The sequence below is a fragment of the Heterocephalus glaber genome, unplaced genomic scaffold, assembly GCF_053883595.1.
Source record: "Heterocephalus glaber isolate CG9 unplaced genomic scaffold, H.glaber_assembly_v1.0 deba00000676, whole genome shotgun sequence".
NCBI lineage: Eukaryota > Metazoa > Chordata > Mammalia > Rodentia > Bathyergidae > Heterocephalus > Heterocephalus glaber.
The window spans coordinates 7,827,040-7,842,693 of NW_028258156.1; the positions used below are offsets into that span (position 1 = coordinate 7,827,040).

The 15,654-nt window shown below is 37.7% G+C and overlaps 1 protein-coding gene across 1 annotated transcript in view; it reads left to right on the forward strand.

Moving 5' to 3' along the window:
• LOC147829244 (uncharacterized) overlaps window positions 1-15,654 on the forward strand; it is a 266,493-nt gene that overhangs the window by 84,842 nt on the left and 165,997 nt on the right. Inside the window, exon 2 of the mRNA XM_087206436.1 lies at window positions 225-284. Coding sequence (XP_087062562.1) covers window positions 272-284 — 13 coding nt within the window. The 5' untranslated portion in view covers window positions 225-271. The remainder of the gene's footprint in view (window positions 1-224; window positions 285-15,654) is intronic.

Consider the following 15,654-nt stretch of genomic DNA (forward strand, 5'->3'; position numbering starts at 1 on the left):
CATAGAAACATACCTGTAAACAGATATACTTTTTTTTCCCCAAATCAGATTTGACAAAGTTAAACAATCTGATAATGTTCCATGTCTGGTTTGATGAGAATAGAATAAGAGACAGTTTGGTGAGAATAAAAAAATAAGAGAAGCTCTTATTCATGGGAATATAAATCTTTATGATCTTATAATTTGTGCCTACTGAGATAATAACATGTTTTACTTCTACCTAGGAATTCTCCAACCAAATGATGAGAACTGACAAGGATGTTGCAGAGGAATGCTCACATCAGGTAAGGAGTCCAACCCACTTGTGTTTGTATTCGCCATAATGCTGAGAGTTTGCAAATTGGAGAATAATGTGTTTCCTAATTGTGAGACTGACCTCTCCTGAAATTGTTGATGTGATTTTGTAGTAGTGAGTCCATCAAGAGTGAACCTGTTTAGAGGCCCACTGTCTAGTGTTGTCCTCAGTTGTTGGGATCCCATGGAGGTACAGAATAGGATGAAATTTGGAGTGGAAAAGCACATGCTCTGTATACTGAAATTGAGGCAACACTTCCCTGCCTCTGCTGACAGGGCAGGGGCTTAAGGAAGCTTAGTAGTTTTCAGGAATGTGATGTATCATATCTGGGTGGTTTGGTTCATACTGAGATACCAGTAGGTAACTTTATAAATGGTGATCCACACTGAACACTTATCTCATGAGCTAGTGTGAGAAGCATGTACCTCTCTCCAGGGCTATTTTTCTTCAGTAAACAAAGCAATTAACCTTGGTGTTTTAGGATACTCTCTTATGAATTAGAATTTTTAATAATTTTCTGTTTACTTGGGAGAGTAGTTTTTTTGTTAACATCAAATGGAAGCCAACATGTGGCTGAGTTTTTCAGAGAGTAAGTACCATAACATCTGTTTGTCTGTCTGTCTCTCTCTCTCTCTCATTGTCATCATCATCATCTACTCGTGGAGAATATAACATTGTAGTTTACCATTATTGTACAATCAAAAGACCCTTTTCTAAAGTTATATTCATTTCTTAACTAACCTAAGAGATGCAAACAACCATTAACATCACCATTCATGTGCACGTACTTATGCCATTCCTTAGCTATTTCTTTTTTCTTTTTGGTACCCAGAATTGAACTTGGGTCCTTGGGCTTGTGAGGCAGGTGGAGGAACCACTGAGCTAAATCACTGGCCATCCTTAGCTATCTCTTGATCTCAGGCAGGTCAAACATTTGGCTGACCTCAGAAGGTGAAGCATTCCAAGAAAAAGGGAAGAGGTTGTACCTAGATTGAATTACTAAACCTGTGGTCAGAATCTAAAATTCTGTTAGCACAAGGAAGCTTCTAAGCATTTCTGTAACATATTTAAACACTTAAATAAAACAATGGATGACAGCCAAATAATATTTCAGAATGGGAGAAAATAATTTTAGGTGTGTTATCTTCCCTATTTAAATTAAATTGACTTGACTAACTCACTTTTTAGCTCAGTTCAAATTATGCTCATTCTTTCTTAGTTGGCTCTGTCTGTGCTGGTTGCTCCTCTCCACCCCCAATCAATATGGCATCCTATGTATCCATAAATTATATCATCCTGTTAAATAAAGATAAAAGTCACACTATTTCTGTAGTGGTCTCCATTCTACCAAGTCATCGTAATTCTGTTCAGACTAGTGATTTCTCCTATGCTTTTGTATCTCCTTTCCAGGGTCTCTGCCAACCCACAAGATACCTTGCTACAAGTAAATAAAGTAGGTGTATCTTAGAGACAATACAGTCCCATGCTAGGGTCCATAGTAGAGATAATATTTCATTTGCCATTTGCCCTTCAGCGTAGACTCCTTCTGCAGTTAGCAACCTTTGTAATGGTATGTGGTTCTTTGTTTCCTCCTACTTCTGTTCTAAAGCATACGACATATGAATGGTTAGAAAGAAGAGTGTATGTGGTGCTGGAATGAATAATATAGAGGAGTTAAATGCAGCATCAAGCCAAGTCTAGCCACAATGGCTGCATGATTCTGTGTATTCATCCTCCTTCTTATGTACAGACCGATGGTCCTAGACTTAGGAGAGTTCCACTTATGATGGGTCCACTTTACAATGGTGCCTAGGTAATACACATTTAGTAGAAATTGTACTTGGAATTTTGAATTTCAATCTTTGTCCAGGATGGCAATAAATGGTATGATATTCTCTGGTAATGCTGGGCAGTGGTCATGAGCCACAGCTCTCAGCCACATAACTATTATGAGGGGAAACAACTGACACATACAATGCACTAGATATGAATATGTTGCTAAGTATGATTTTCTGTAGTTTAAATGGATTAAATTAATATTCCACTTATGATATTTTCAACTTTCAGTAGGCTTGTTAGGTTATTACAACCTCATTGTAAGTTGAAGAGCACATGTATTTTCTTTAAAATGGGATTCTTGTGCTCTGACTTTTGGCAGACCCCACAAGTCTGACAGCAAAGTACTCAAATATCCTAAAAGGGGGAGGGGGATGGGACACCTCTCTAGGATATACATGAAGAGTGTAGTATCTGTTTTGTGGGCATTAGCTCATTGCCTGTCTCCAGGTGAAATAATAGAAAGAGCTAAGATGATGAGTTGAGAGTATCTTTTGAGAGAGTTGTCAGTGAGTGAGGGTGGAGTGGAGAGAGGGAGAGGATGTTTGGATAGAGTGAGGCATACAAAACAGGAACAAAAATCTCCTTTTCCCTTCCCTCGCTGATAATTTTCTAGGGTGGATAGGGCAGAGCTGGAGGAGGGAAAAACTTAAAATTAAATAAATTTTGGAGTTTTAACAATATATGAGGTGATAAACATGACAAGTTGATTTTTCATTGTTGTTATCCGAGAGTAACTAAGTCATGCAATGGAAGTTTTGTCCAGGAATAGAAAAGTACAAGTTTAGAAAACTTGTTTCAAAGCAGAGCAGTAGGAAGAAACACCATTGCTTTCTGTTCCACCTTTTTGAGTTTCTGTCTATTTGAGTCAGTTCTGCATTAAATACAAAGGGTCTGGCTTGTAGAGAAGTATACATGCTCTGAGTTGAGACCTCACACCTTCTCAGGGTCATCAGTCCTTTAATTATCTATGTCCTCTTGAGTGTCATTGGCCTCTTCATCTCTACTGGATCTTTGTTTGACAGTTTGATTCCTCAGATGAATTTGGCAAGGGTGGCTACTCCCTCCTTGAAAACATGTTTTTCTCTAGGCTTCTGTGCTCCACTTTTGTCTGGACTCTTCATATCTGCCTGGCTGGCCATTGCTCATCTATTTGCTCTTTTTTTTCCCACCAGACTGCTCTCCTTGACCTCTTCTCATCTTGGTCAACATTCTCTTTCTAGGCAATTTTATGCAGTGCAGGGGCCTCTTGACAGTACAGATATAAAACATTTTTATTACTAAAGAAAGTTTTACTAGTCAGTGCTGGTCTAAAGTTAGAAAACAAAATGCTTCATTATTCAACAATGTAGTCTCTAATCAGACTCAGTAAAAATAACAAGGAAAAATCAGGAGTATCTGTGTGTGCTTTCATTAAAGAAAACATTGTTTGGGTTGTAAGTGACAGAAAACCCAACTTGATTGTCATGACACAGAAGGAACAGACTGCCTGGTACATGCTGAAAGGTTGAAAGGTCTTCAGGGGAGTTTCAGGGGCAACTTAAGAGAGGTTTAGCCCATGTCCCCAGGGTCCTTCTCTTCTGTCCATCCTGAGTCTGCTCCACTTTCAACTCTTCCTATTGACTCCTTATGTATAAAACATACAAAGAAATGTATTAAAATGAATTCTCTCACATAATTATGGAGGTTAACAAAGGTCAAGATCTACAGGGTGAGTCACCAACCTGGTGACCCAGGGGAGCTAATGGTATAGTTCTAGTTGAAATCCAAAGGTCTGAGATCAGGAAAACTGATGGTGTGATTCTAGTCCAAAAGACCCAGGATGAGCCAATGGTTCAATTCAAGGAAAATCAAGCAGGACAAATTCTTTCTTACTGGGGAAAGATCAGCACTTTTGTTCTACTCAGGCCTTTAGTTGATGAATAAAGTTCACCCACATTAGGAAGAGCAACATGCTTTACTAAGTTTACCACTTCACATGTTAATTTCATCTGAAACACCACCACAGAAACACTCAGAGTAGTGTTTTACCACAGACATCTCATGGCCCAGTCAAATTGATATGTAAAATTAACTATCATAGTGTTACTGGTCTTCATTGGCCCATGTCTTTTTTCATCTTCCGAAGCCCAAGTACTGGAAACTCTACACATGGGCTGTGAGTAGATATAAGGTAATATCTAGTTAACAATATTGCAGGACTGTTGCCCAAAAAGATAGAGTGGAAGCAAGGAGCAAAAAACAGGAATCTACCACCAGCTGCTAATATGAACATTGGAAAGTTAAAGTGAGAATAGAACTAAACAAACATCAAGTGATTTCTGTGTGCTGGGCATTGTCCTAAACACTTTACTTTACCTCTAAACTGAGCTCCCTGCAACATGCACTTATATCTTTTTTTACTATAAATTTATAATGAAGAAAAAAAGCAACATTTTCTCTTTATTCCTCACTCCCAACCCTTAGTAAGAAAAACAAGAATTAGTATTTCTGAAGATATGTCTTGCTCTCTCCCCCATGGAAGGTAAAGCCTTTTTCAAATGTGACTATTCTCATCAAAGAAACAAATTTTCTGGAAGGTTGTAGGTCACTTTGGAGGCAGTCCTGAGAACATTTGTTGTCTTAGTTACTTTCTTATCAGAACAAAATACTACACACTCAGAAGTTGAAGGAGAAAAGGTTTTTTTAGTTCATAGTTTATAGAGGTCCATAGTTGGTTGTTTCCAAGATACGATAGCATGGCAGAGGGGCATGACAGAGGAGAAACACTAAATGGCATAACAAGCCATTAAACCATTAAGAAAGACACAGCAGCCTTCTTTCTGCTTTCCCTTTTTATTCCATCCAGGTGAGGCTACAAGCTTATTGGTTGGTGCCACCCACACCTAGGATGAGTCTTCCCTCTTCAATAAATTCATCATCCACACCCAGAACTATGCTAAACCAATCAGTGGAGTAATCCAGTATCACACACCCATGACCCTGTCATTCCCAAAACCCTACGAGTACGTGAGACTTTGGGGGGAAACATCTAGATGTAAGCCATAATACTTATCTACATTGTTTTCCTCCTTTACACTAAGTTTCTGATTTATTTAGACAAGAATAAAGAAACATGGTAGAATGAGGTGGAAGAGTTTGTGTAATAGTAATATTTATTCCTTACATATTTGTAAAGATTCACTATTGAACCCCTTGGAAAATGATCAGAGACCTCTGCAATGGCTTCCAATCTCCTGCTAAGTGCTACAATGCAAAATTAAAAGAAAAACTGAAAGATGGAATTAAAGAAACAGAGAAATGGGGAGCCAGGATGACCAATGCTCGTACAAGCATGGCTGAACAAGTAAAGGCCCTGAACACCCAGAGCTGTCAATATTTATTGGTGACATCATAGTTAGATTGAGGTAAAGAGGCTACGTGAGAGGATGTGTAGCTGCTCTGGACATGTTACTGATGCAGGCAAACTTGTAAAGGAAGAGACAAAGCATTCTTGAATTAGGAACAGAACAGCCAAAATATAGGTTGTGGTTAATAATTTGTCTTTTTAGTAAAGCAAGTTTTAACTCTGGGAATGGAATTTGAGTAAGTGTCACTCTGACCTCTGCAAGTCGGCTTCAACTGGACTCACTTTTCAAAACAAGCCAATTGTGGGGTTAACTCTTTACAGCCTGCACTGCTCATAGCCTGCTTTGGGCATAAGCAGTAGGGTAGTTCCCCACAGAAAACAATTTTTAATTTCTTTCAATTTCTTTAGTAGATCTAAGACTATTCAATATTCAATTCAGTTTCTTTAACAAATCTAGAACTATCAAGAGTTCCTATTCTTTTTTTTTTTTTTTTGGTACTGGAGAACTGAACTCAGGACCTTGCGCTTGTGAGGCATGCAGTGGTGCCACTGAGCTAAATCCCTGTCCCAAGAGTTACTATTCTTGTGTCCATTTTAGTAAATTTATTTTTTAAAAGATTTTATCAGTTTTATCTAAATTTTCAAAAATAAATGATGTAGCCTGAGGGTGTAGCTCAGTGGTAGAATTGCTTGACTATCATGCCTGAGGCAATGGGTTTGGTCCCCAACACTGCAAATATAAATAAATTAAAAAATAAAGTAACATAAAGTTGTTCATAATATCCTTTTATTTATTAAATGTCTAGTGATAGTCCCCTTTTTGTTCCCGATAGTTTTCTCTCTTTTTCCTGAACAGTGTTACTATTCTTACCTATTAATTCTGTTCATCAATCGTCCCTTTCTTCTACTTTCTTTGGATTTAATTTCTCTGAATTCAATTTATTGTTTTTCAAATGCATATTTGCATTTAGAACTGTAAATTTCTTTTTTGATATCATCGTATAATAATACATCACTTTCATTATCATTCAGTTCATAGTATTTTCCAATTTTATTTGACTTTGATCCTTGAATATTTTCTAATTATCTTTCTTTGATTTATATTTTAAATTTCCACTGTACTTAGGGTACATATTCCATGATTTGAATTTTCTGAAAAATAATTTAAGACTTCCTTTAATACTAGCGTAACTATTAAAATAATGTCATCAGCTCTCTTTTACCAGTGTCTACCTATATAGATGGGGTTTTACAATTTATTTAATCTAACAATCTTTTTCAAAAATTTAATTATCTGGCTCATTTAAGTTGAATGGAATTACTGACACAGTTTGATTTAAGTCCACCATCTTGCTATTTATATTTTACTTATTCACCTGGTCTTTGTTCATTTATTCCTTCTTTCTAGACTTCTTTTGGATTAATCAAGTATGTTTTATGATTCTATTTCTCTACTTATTAGATGACCAGTTATAAATTTTTATATTACTCTTTTAGAATTTCACTGCAAATTATATGATTTTTTCTTCAAGTATTGGGGATCAAACTCAGGACCTTGTGCCTGTGAGGCAGGTATGGTGCCACTGAGCTAAATCCCTGGCCCTTATAATATGATCTTTAATTTAATATAGTCTATCCCAACTTTCATGCTATATTGTTCTTACATATTTTATTTACATATGTCATAATATCTCAAGGCATCATTATCATTATTGTGAAATGAAGCACTATTTACACTTTATGTTGCTCTTCATTTCTTTTTTAGTTCCATGCATGCTATAATAGTTAGTTTTGTATTACTATATGGAATGCTTGAGGCATTTAGCTTATAGAGAAAGGTTTATTTTAGCTCATGGTTCTGGATGCTCTAGTTTGAGATTGCATAATGCCATAGTTTTGGGCCTCTTTGGAAAGGCATATAGGATAAGGGATTTATCATTGATCTAGGAAGAGGTTGCAGTTAAAATTGTAACTTTGTTAAGTCTTAGTTCATTTCAATTTTTTGTTTCACAAAATATAGCCTTTTCAGGATTTTGATTAGAGATTGGAGGAGCTTTGTGTTCTCAGGCCTAAATGATTGTAGGGGATTTGGTGCTGTGCTTTGGATGTTTGAATTTTGCTCTTTAGCCACCTCTCCTTTGCCCTAATACAATTTCAAAATCTGGAAGACCTACTCAATAGTACTTGCCTGTGTATTTGAATGGCAGAAATTCTTTCTGTATTTTGAATTTTTTTCCTTAGCATCATAAAACTAGAGGAGATTTTGTTATGCCTTTTGGAAGCCTTTCACCAAATATTCCAGCCTTCTTTGCATAGTCCTTGAACTCAGAAGATGTCCCATGGGGAAAACCAGCTGAGTCTAGCATTGCTCAAGTTTCTAATTTCTTTCATCAACCCCACGTGACTGACAAAAGTCTCTCTGGTTTCTCTTTTCCCAAGAAGATTCCTTCTTTACAAGCCAAGTATAATATTGAATCTACGCCCAGAATTCTAAAAATGTCCCAAGAACATACAACTGGTAATTTATGTAGCCTTCATTACTTCCTCATTTTCAGAGACCCTTACAACTGTGTCTTTCATAATTTATCTGGCTCGTTCTAATTGTTGCCATGTGAATTTGCCATGACTTACTATATTTTATTCAGAAATAGAAAGCCCTTGATCCTTATGTTTTTAAGGTGAAGGCCTGCTAACATGGTTACAAGTTCAAGTCTTGAAGAAGGCCATGACTTGCTTCTAGCGCTTGGATTCTGGAAGGAGTGAGGTTATATTTGTGGCCCTATCTTGGGGCCTCAATCAAGAGCTATTGCTACACTTTGTGTAGAGAAAACACCTTTTAGACTGAAGGAGAACTTTTGAATGAAGCATGTACACTTACAATCATAGTTAGCAGCAATCAAAATTGATGAAAAACCTGGACTCCTTTATTTTCCTCGATATAAATTCTGACATGACCCAAAGGTAGGAAAGGAGTCTTCCCATGTTTCTATAGATGATGCTTAAGCAGGATTCATTTTTTTAATTTTTATTTTTTGGTACAGGGGATCGAAATTGGGACCTTGTGCTTATGAGGCAGGTGGCGGCACCATTGAGCTAAGTCCCCGGCCCTAAGCAGGATTAAATTTGATTCAGAAAATCAAATAAATTTTAACACTGTTTTACAGAGGAAAGCATGGTTTTACACTGTTATTCCTAGTGGTGTGACCAGATAATTGGGTCCAAAATCAATTCACAGCTGTGGAACTTTGAATATAAAGTTTTAAATAACTTATAAGTTTACTTTGCTTTTATTGTCTCTTTTTTCACACACATATATTCAAATATGTGCATGTGTGTATATGTGTATACAATATATGAAATGTATATAATATATATTTATTCTACCTTTCCTTTTTAATCATTCGAATATAATATAGAAATTATTTATTAAATTATGCTTTTTCCTTATATACTTTTTCAGGAACAATATTTGCATTTTATTGATTCAGTGATTGATTGACTGGGACAGGGGTCTCACTACATTGCCCAGTCTGGCCACAAACTCATTGTCCTCCTGCCTCAGCTTCTCAAGTAGATAATATTACAGGCATGTATCACCATGCACTGTGCCAATATTTGCATTTTAAACTATGACTTTACTAGTTTTTAGTTCTTTGTTTTGTTACATATTTGGCCAGTTGAAGGATGTCTTCAATTTATTTCTTCTGGAAGATCTATACTGGTATAAGCACAGATATTCCTCAATTAACAACCTACCTATTTAATGACTGTTTGGGCTTACAACCCACTGTTCAGACTTACAGTCCCTCTTTTTTTTTTTTGTACAGTTCTATACATTTTGTTTATAGAGCCTCAATGTCTCTTTTTAGTATAGTATACCTTGTTTATACAGTACTGTAATTTTTTGCTGATTGTGCTGTATAGTACTGTAGTTTTAAGTTCTGTTATACATTACAGTACTGTGTATAAGGGTTATGCAAATAATAGTAAAGTCATTAAATTGGATTTTTCTTTGACCATTTCTTTGTTCTGAATATTATAATATATATATATAAGTCCTATATATATATAATTCCTCATTTAGCGACCAACACATGTAATGACCTAGTCATAGGAGCAGAACTTGATTGTTAAGGAGGGATGTCCATACTTGAATGCCTAACCATGTTTCCTACTGCCTTCAGAAATGAAAAGTAATATTGAAATCCTCCAATTGCAATTTTTGCCTATAAAGCTCTTGCACAGTGAGTAGTTCTCTACTGTGCTTATACATTGCAGTTTCCTGGGGAACTTTAAAAAATACCCATGCCTATCCCCAGCCACTCCAATTTAAGTGGTTTGAGATGTGGCTGGGATATCAGGATTAAAAACAAAGCAAAGAACAATTACAAAATACAAAAAAACACACAAAAGCCCTATTGTAGGTTAATGAAATCAGAGTTTCTGGGTGGATGGCTTGGATATCAGCACTTTTTCTGTTTGGGGTGAAAATTTTTCAATTTTTCCAAGTACATTGTCAGTTTCCTCCAAAGTCAATGTTGATTTTTCTTTCCATTCATGTGGATTAAAAATTTTTTAAACATTTGAGTTTTTTAATCTCCTCTCTATATCTCCCTTTTTCCTTACTCGAAATTCTCTTCATATCAGCAGATATTTTCTTATAACTTTCTCCACTCTCACTGGAGGAAGAATCATGTCATATTTTCCAAGACAGTTTTCTGAAATTTTCATGTGTATTTTTCTGGAGATTACTTTTGAATGTGTGCTTTTTTTCTATATCCAGGATGACGCTCTTTCCCTTTTTTTAATGGTTTTTGTTTGTCAGACCGTTTTGGTTATTGCTATTATGGTTTTGGTTATGGGCATTTCCTTCTCAACTTACCTCAAACAAAGCAAAGCTGATCTTATTGGTCCTACTGTCAGGCAACATGGATGATGGGTGACTAATTTTCTCAAATCTCCTTCTGTAATATGGTAGCAATAGTTCCATCTCCCAGTCCAGCTCCAAAAGTTAAGTAGGCTTTTTCTTCATGCTGTTTCACTTTAGGAGGAAATATCTTATACCTTTACATGCCTGCCTCTCCAGTACTCTGTTTGGACACAGTGAACTTATAAAAAAGAAAAAGAAAAGAAACTTCTCTCAGTATTCATTCTTACCCTGGCATTTTTCTTCACTATCCACCTATCATCCTTTTTCAGGGACCTCTCCTCAGAAAGCAACTCATAAAAGCCAGGATTCATCTCCAACCTTACTCATGACTCAGTTCTCTGGGGTTTCCGATGCCTTCCAGATGATAACATGGACTGGGAACAATAGTCACCCTGGAGAGGGATACTAGTGGGCCAGGGAATGGGTGAGTTGCCTGGTTGTGAGTACATGGTTGGCTCTCTGAGCCCATGGTCTATCAAGGGAGCAAAGTTGAAGGACATCCCCATCCTTATTCAGATAGATTAAATAAACTGAGGTAAAAACCAGGTGGGCTAGTCTCAATCCATCTACATCTGGCTTATGATTAATGCAAGTTTCTCAGTGATTCCAGTGAATATAAGAGAGGAACCACTGTTTGAATCAGCAGTTGGAACAAGTTCCAGAGACTCTAATGAGGCACAGTTTCTGACTGGAAATTTAAACTGCGTTTGAATCTGGCAACTTTCAGTGGGGGTGGGATTGTAAGAGGAAGCCAAGAAAACAAATGAATAGGTATTGCAGCCAGCCATGGGATACAGTTACCTGAGTCAGTAACTCTGCAAGGAAAGAGGAGGGACACATATAAGTATTAGGGATGAAGCAGTGACAGGACTAGGATCTGATGTAGCAGGAAGAAAGGGGAAGAGTTGAAGCCAATGTCCAGGACTCTGTCTTCACAAGTGTTAAGAAGTGCCCACCCATTGGGTCTTTTTAGAAATGAGGTATTGAAGTTGAAAGATAACATACTTTATCCACCTACTAACAAGGATTTATTGAGCATTTACCATGTGCTAAGTATCTTGCTAGATCTTGGGGACATATGACTTAGTCTAGTGGTAACATCACCAGATGGGGTCTGAGGAGGTTACTGAAGTTGAGATAAGGAAACTTATCCTCCCTAGACATAAAATGGGGCTGCAGGTTTGCTAACTTCTGTTGTGGAAAAAGAATTCCATGTGTCACTAAGAGGTACAGGAAGAGTTTGTTAGGCAGAAATTTTAGTGCATCCTCAAGAATGGTATGTGAGCATTCAGGAAAATGAGACATTCCTTCAAACAGGAACATTTATGCTTCTCTTGAAGGGATGGAAACTCTAGGAAAAGGCACCTCTGTTATAGCTTATATCTAGATATCCCCCTAAAGCCTCATGTGGTCATAGTAGGGATTTTCAGAGATGGCTGGATATAGGGTGTGTGATGCTGGGATCAAAGATGTGATGCTGGGATGGATTCAAGGTGCAATGCTAGGATTAAGAGTACCCTACCCTGGGTGTGAGTACTACCTGCTCTAAGGTTGGGTAGCCTGGATAGGATATAAAGAATAGAAGCTTGTTGCTTGCTGCTTTGTTACTTTGCTGCTTGCTGCCTTGCTGCCTTCTGTCTGCCATGAACTGTTTCTCCTCTGCCATGCCACTCTGCCTTGGAGCTAGCTACCTATGAACTGAAACCTCTAGAAACTGTGAGCTAAGTAAACCTTTTCTCCTTTAACTTTGAGTGTTGGGTATTTTGTCTCAGCCACAAGAAAAGTAACTAAGATAGATACCCCTCAAGAATACTAGCCCATTCTACCGTATGGGTCCAGTTTTGTTTTGTTTTGTTTGAATGGGTAATTTAAACATTCTTTGGATTCTCTCAGCCTGTTCTTTTATCTCAGGATCAGGTTCCTGCTCTTTCTTTTCTCCATTAAGCCAATGTATGGACTTCCAGTATTCCTGAGGTATTTTGAGTATGATGAGTCTGGAACAAAAGAAGCCTAAATTTAACCAAAGGAATGCTGATATGGATCACTGGGTAACTTCAGCTGTGTTCTGGAAGTTGCAATCTTCTTAAATGTACTCTTTTAGTTACCATTTTCTTGTCTCCTTTCTACTTTTTATTTCTTCTATCCTCCTTCAGTAAGACAGCATTTATCAAATCAATCCCACCAATGAAGGTAATGCTTCTTCTCTACTATAAAAAACATGTCAAAAAAAAAAAAAAAAAGCTGAGGCCTGGCAGGGGTGTCTAGGACATAGCATTCCGGGCAGAGCCCAGGTGACAAATTTCCTGAGAACCACAGTTCATCCGGAAGATATGGAAGAGCCTCAATGTGGCTGAGCAGGTGACCAGAGTCATGCAGGAAAGAGGATACCTTCTCTCATACTGGACCATGATATAAAGTCCCACTTTGCTCAGTCACCCTATGCATCAAACTTGTATGTAGTTGGTGATCCATTTTGTTTAAGGAATCAAGAAGATTTTTGTGCATGACTTGAAATTCTATAATATATAGGTGGTAAAATAATAAAAATGTTTTCTTTGCATAGAGCTGCTATGAATATTTATTCTGGCTTGAAAAATCAAAATAAATCTGTTTTGTGAACTTGACCAAAAGCGTGTCTTACTGTAAAGCCAGCAGATTTTTCCAGTGAGGAAATCACTAGACCAGATGTCATCTCTGTCTGAAAATGAGCAAAGGAGCACTTCTGGGTTTTCAGTGCTTCGTGCACTCTTGGGATTTCACAAAGGCTCTGTCACTTTAGTCTTCAAGCAAAACCTTTGAAGCCTTATGTGTGGTTCTCTCTCTCTCCCTCCCTCTCTCTTTCTCTTTTCTCTATTTTCACATTTTTCAGCAAATCCCTTCATAAGCTAAGTCAATTCAAAGCAGTAAAAACTAAAAAATCCCAAGCCCTTTAGGAAGCACATTCCAAATTCTGGTGGCTCATTTTCTTCTCCATTTTTAAGTTGATTTTTCCCCTACTAAATATTTTAGCCTATTTCTTTTTCCTTGAGCCTGACTTATTTCCTAGTTTGGGCCTTTATATGACTTTAGCCCCAACAGAACTCTGCTTTCCAGCCTACACTGGATATGCTCAAATTCTGCTACCTTTCTCTTGCTCTACCTTCTCACTTGCTCTCTCTTCCCCTCCTCTGCCTGTTCCTCCAGTGGTAGGGCCTGTGCTCCCTCCCCCTCCCCTTTTCTCACTCTGTACTCTTCCCCCTTCTGATTCTCATTTGCACACTGTGCTCTCTCCCCCTGGCTCTCCCACTCTCACTTTCATTCTGTCTATTACTTTCTTTCACTCTTGCTCTCAGGCTCTCAGTCTCCCTCTCTCCTTCTCATTCTCTCCCCTGTAATTTGTAAAATGACCTCCCTACCTTTGCAGTTTTCACTGTGATCTGCACAGAGGTAGCTTCTCTCTATTTGTAATCATGGGACAGTTTGAGTGGCTAATAACAAAAACCAGTTCTGACTGATTCCAAAAAGCCAGGGGAATTTATTGGAATACTACAGAGACAGCTTACAGGCTCCCGAGAATACAGTAATCAACAGAAATGGCTCTCGAGTCCTCTGCTATTAATAACTTAAACATAATGCCAGTAATTCCTAACTTTCCTGTTTTTTTCCCTTTGGTTGTTGTTCTTCCTGATTTCAAATTTGTGGGAGACAATCTGGCTAACTCAGATATAACATGGGTTCACCCACCCTTATATGCTGCAGTGCAGAGTTGTGTTACATAGATGAAACTACTTTTGGTCTGCCCTATCTACTGGGCTGTTTCCAGGGTTTGTGAACTGGGAAGCAACCAAAAAATGTTGTATGCTGAAGTATTGCTCAGTGCTTGTTTTCTGGCCTTGTGTGCAATAGATCTGCTAGAATGAACCATGTTATTGGGTGCAATTTTCTTCTTTTCTTTAACATCCACTGCTCTTCAGTAGAACTCACTGTCACTTAGTCTCGCCTGGTGCTCCAGCCTGGCTGAGATCATCAATCCCTCAGAGTCCACATCCCACACTACATATCAAGTAAACAATCACACAAACCCAAGAGTGTATAAAGAAAAAAAAAACACAGAACCTAGCCAATAAGAAATAAAGAAAACTTAGAGGATAATTACAAATAATTAGCAAAAAATTTCAAGTAGAATTGGGGTTTGATCACAGCAAGTAGAATGGTATACTTAAACTATAAAATGTCTAACTATTCATTGATTTTTTTTTCAATTTAAAACATTTTCTGGACACTAATTCTATCTAGGTTTCTACTAAAGGCCATGGGCACTCTGGTGAGAAATATTACACAAGCTGCTAACTTAAATCTTATGGTGTAGTATGAATGATCAGAAACTAAGTTCAAGGCCTTACAGAACTGTACATAATTTACAACTGTTTCACAGTTCTAAAGGAGAGGTCTGAGGGTCTAAGCATGTTTCATGGGAAATCAGCAGTCTTTCCCGAGGAACAGATGCCCATGCTGAGATTGGAAGGCCAGTAGAGGGGGTGTCAGGCAGGAGAATGGAGAGGATCCTCTCAAGCAAAGCCAGAAAGCTGTATTTAGGCTTTGGTGTTTTTTCAGGAACCTTTAAACACTGCATATGAGGAATTGGGAGTCCAGTATGCAATTGGAGCTCAGAGTTGGGAGGAGCAGGGTGAGAGGCAGATAGGGCAACAGGAAATGTCTGCCTTTGTGTGAGCAGATGACAGATTATGCTGAGAAGCCATTGAGACTGGATTTTAAACAGTAGTGTGAGACAATCAAGTTCAAGTTTTAAAATTACCTTTGTGGTTGCTGTGTAGAGAATGAAGTGGAAGACATTAAGGAAGGATATGGCAAAATGAGGGATGGATTGAATGAAATCTACAAATCACTATTTGAAATGTCTGCATACCCATAGACATGATAGTTCAAATATTTTCAGATAATTTTATGGCTATCTTCATTTTCTTTTTTTTGGTACCAGAGATCAAACTCAGGACCTTGCACTTGCAAGGCAAGTGGCAGCACCACTGAGCTAAATCCCCGGCTCCATCTATCTTCACTTTTAATCTGCCAGCCATCATGGTTCAGAGGCTGTATGAACAGAATAGTAATAACATCAAGACAGAAACGTTAGATGACTAGAATTGGCTCAGATGATTAAAGAATGATGTCACATATGAATCAATGGTAACTCCTAGGTTTTTGACTTGAGCAATTAGATAAATAGTTGGTAGGATTGCCTAAGCT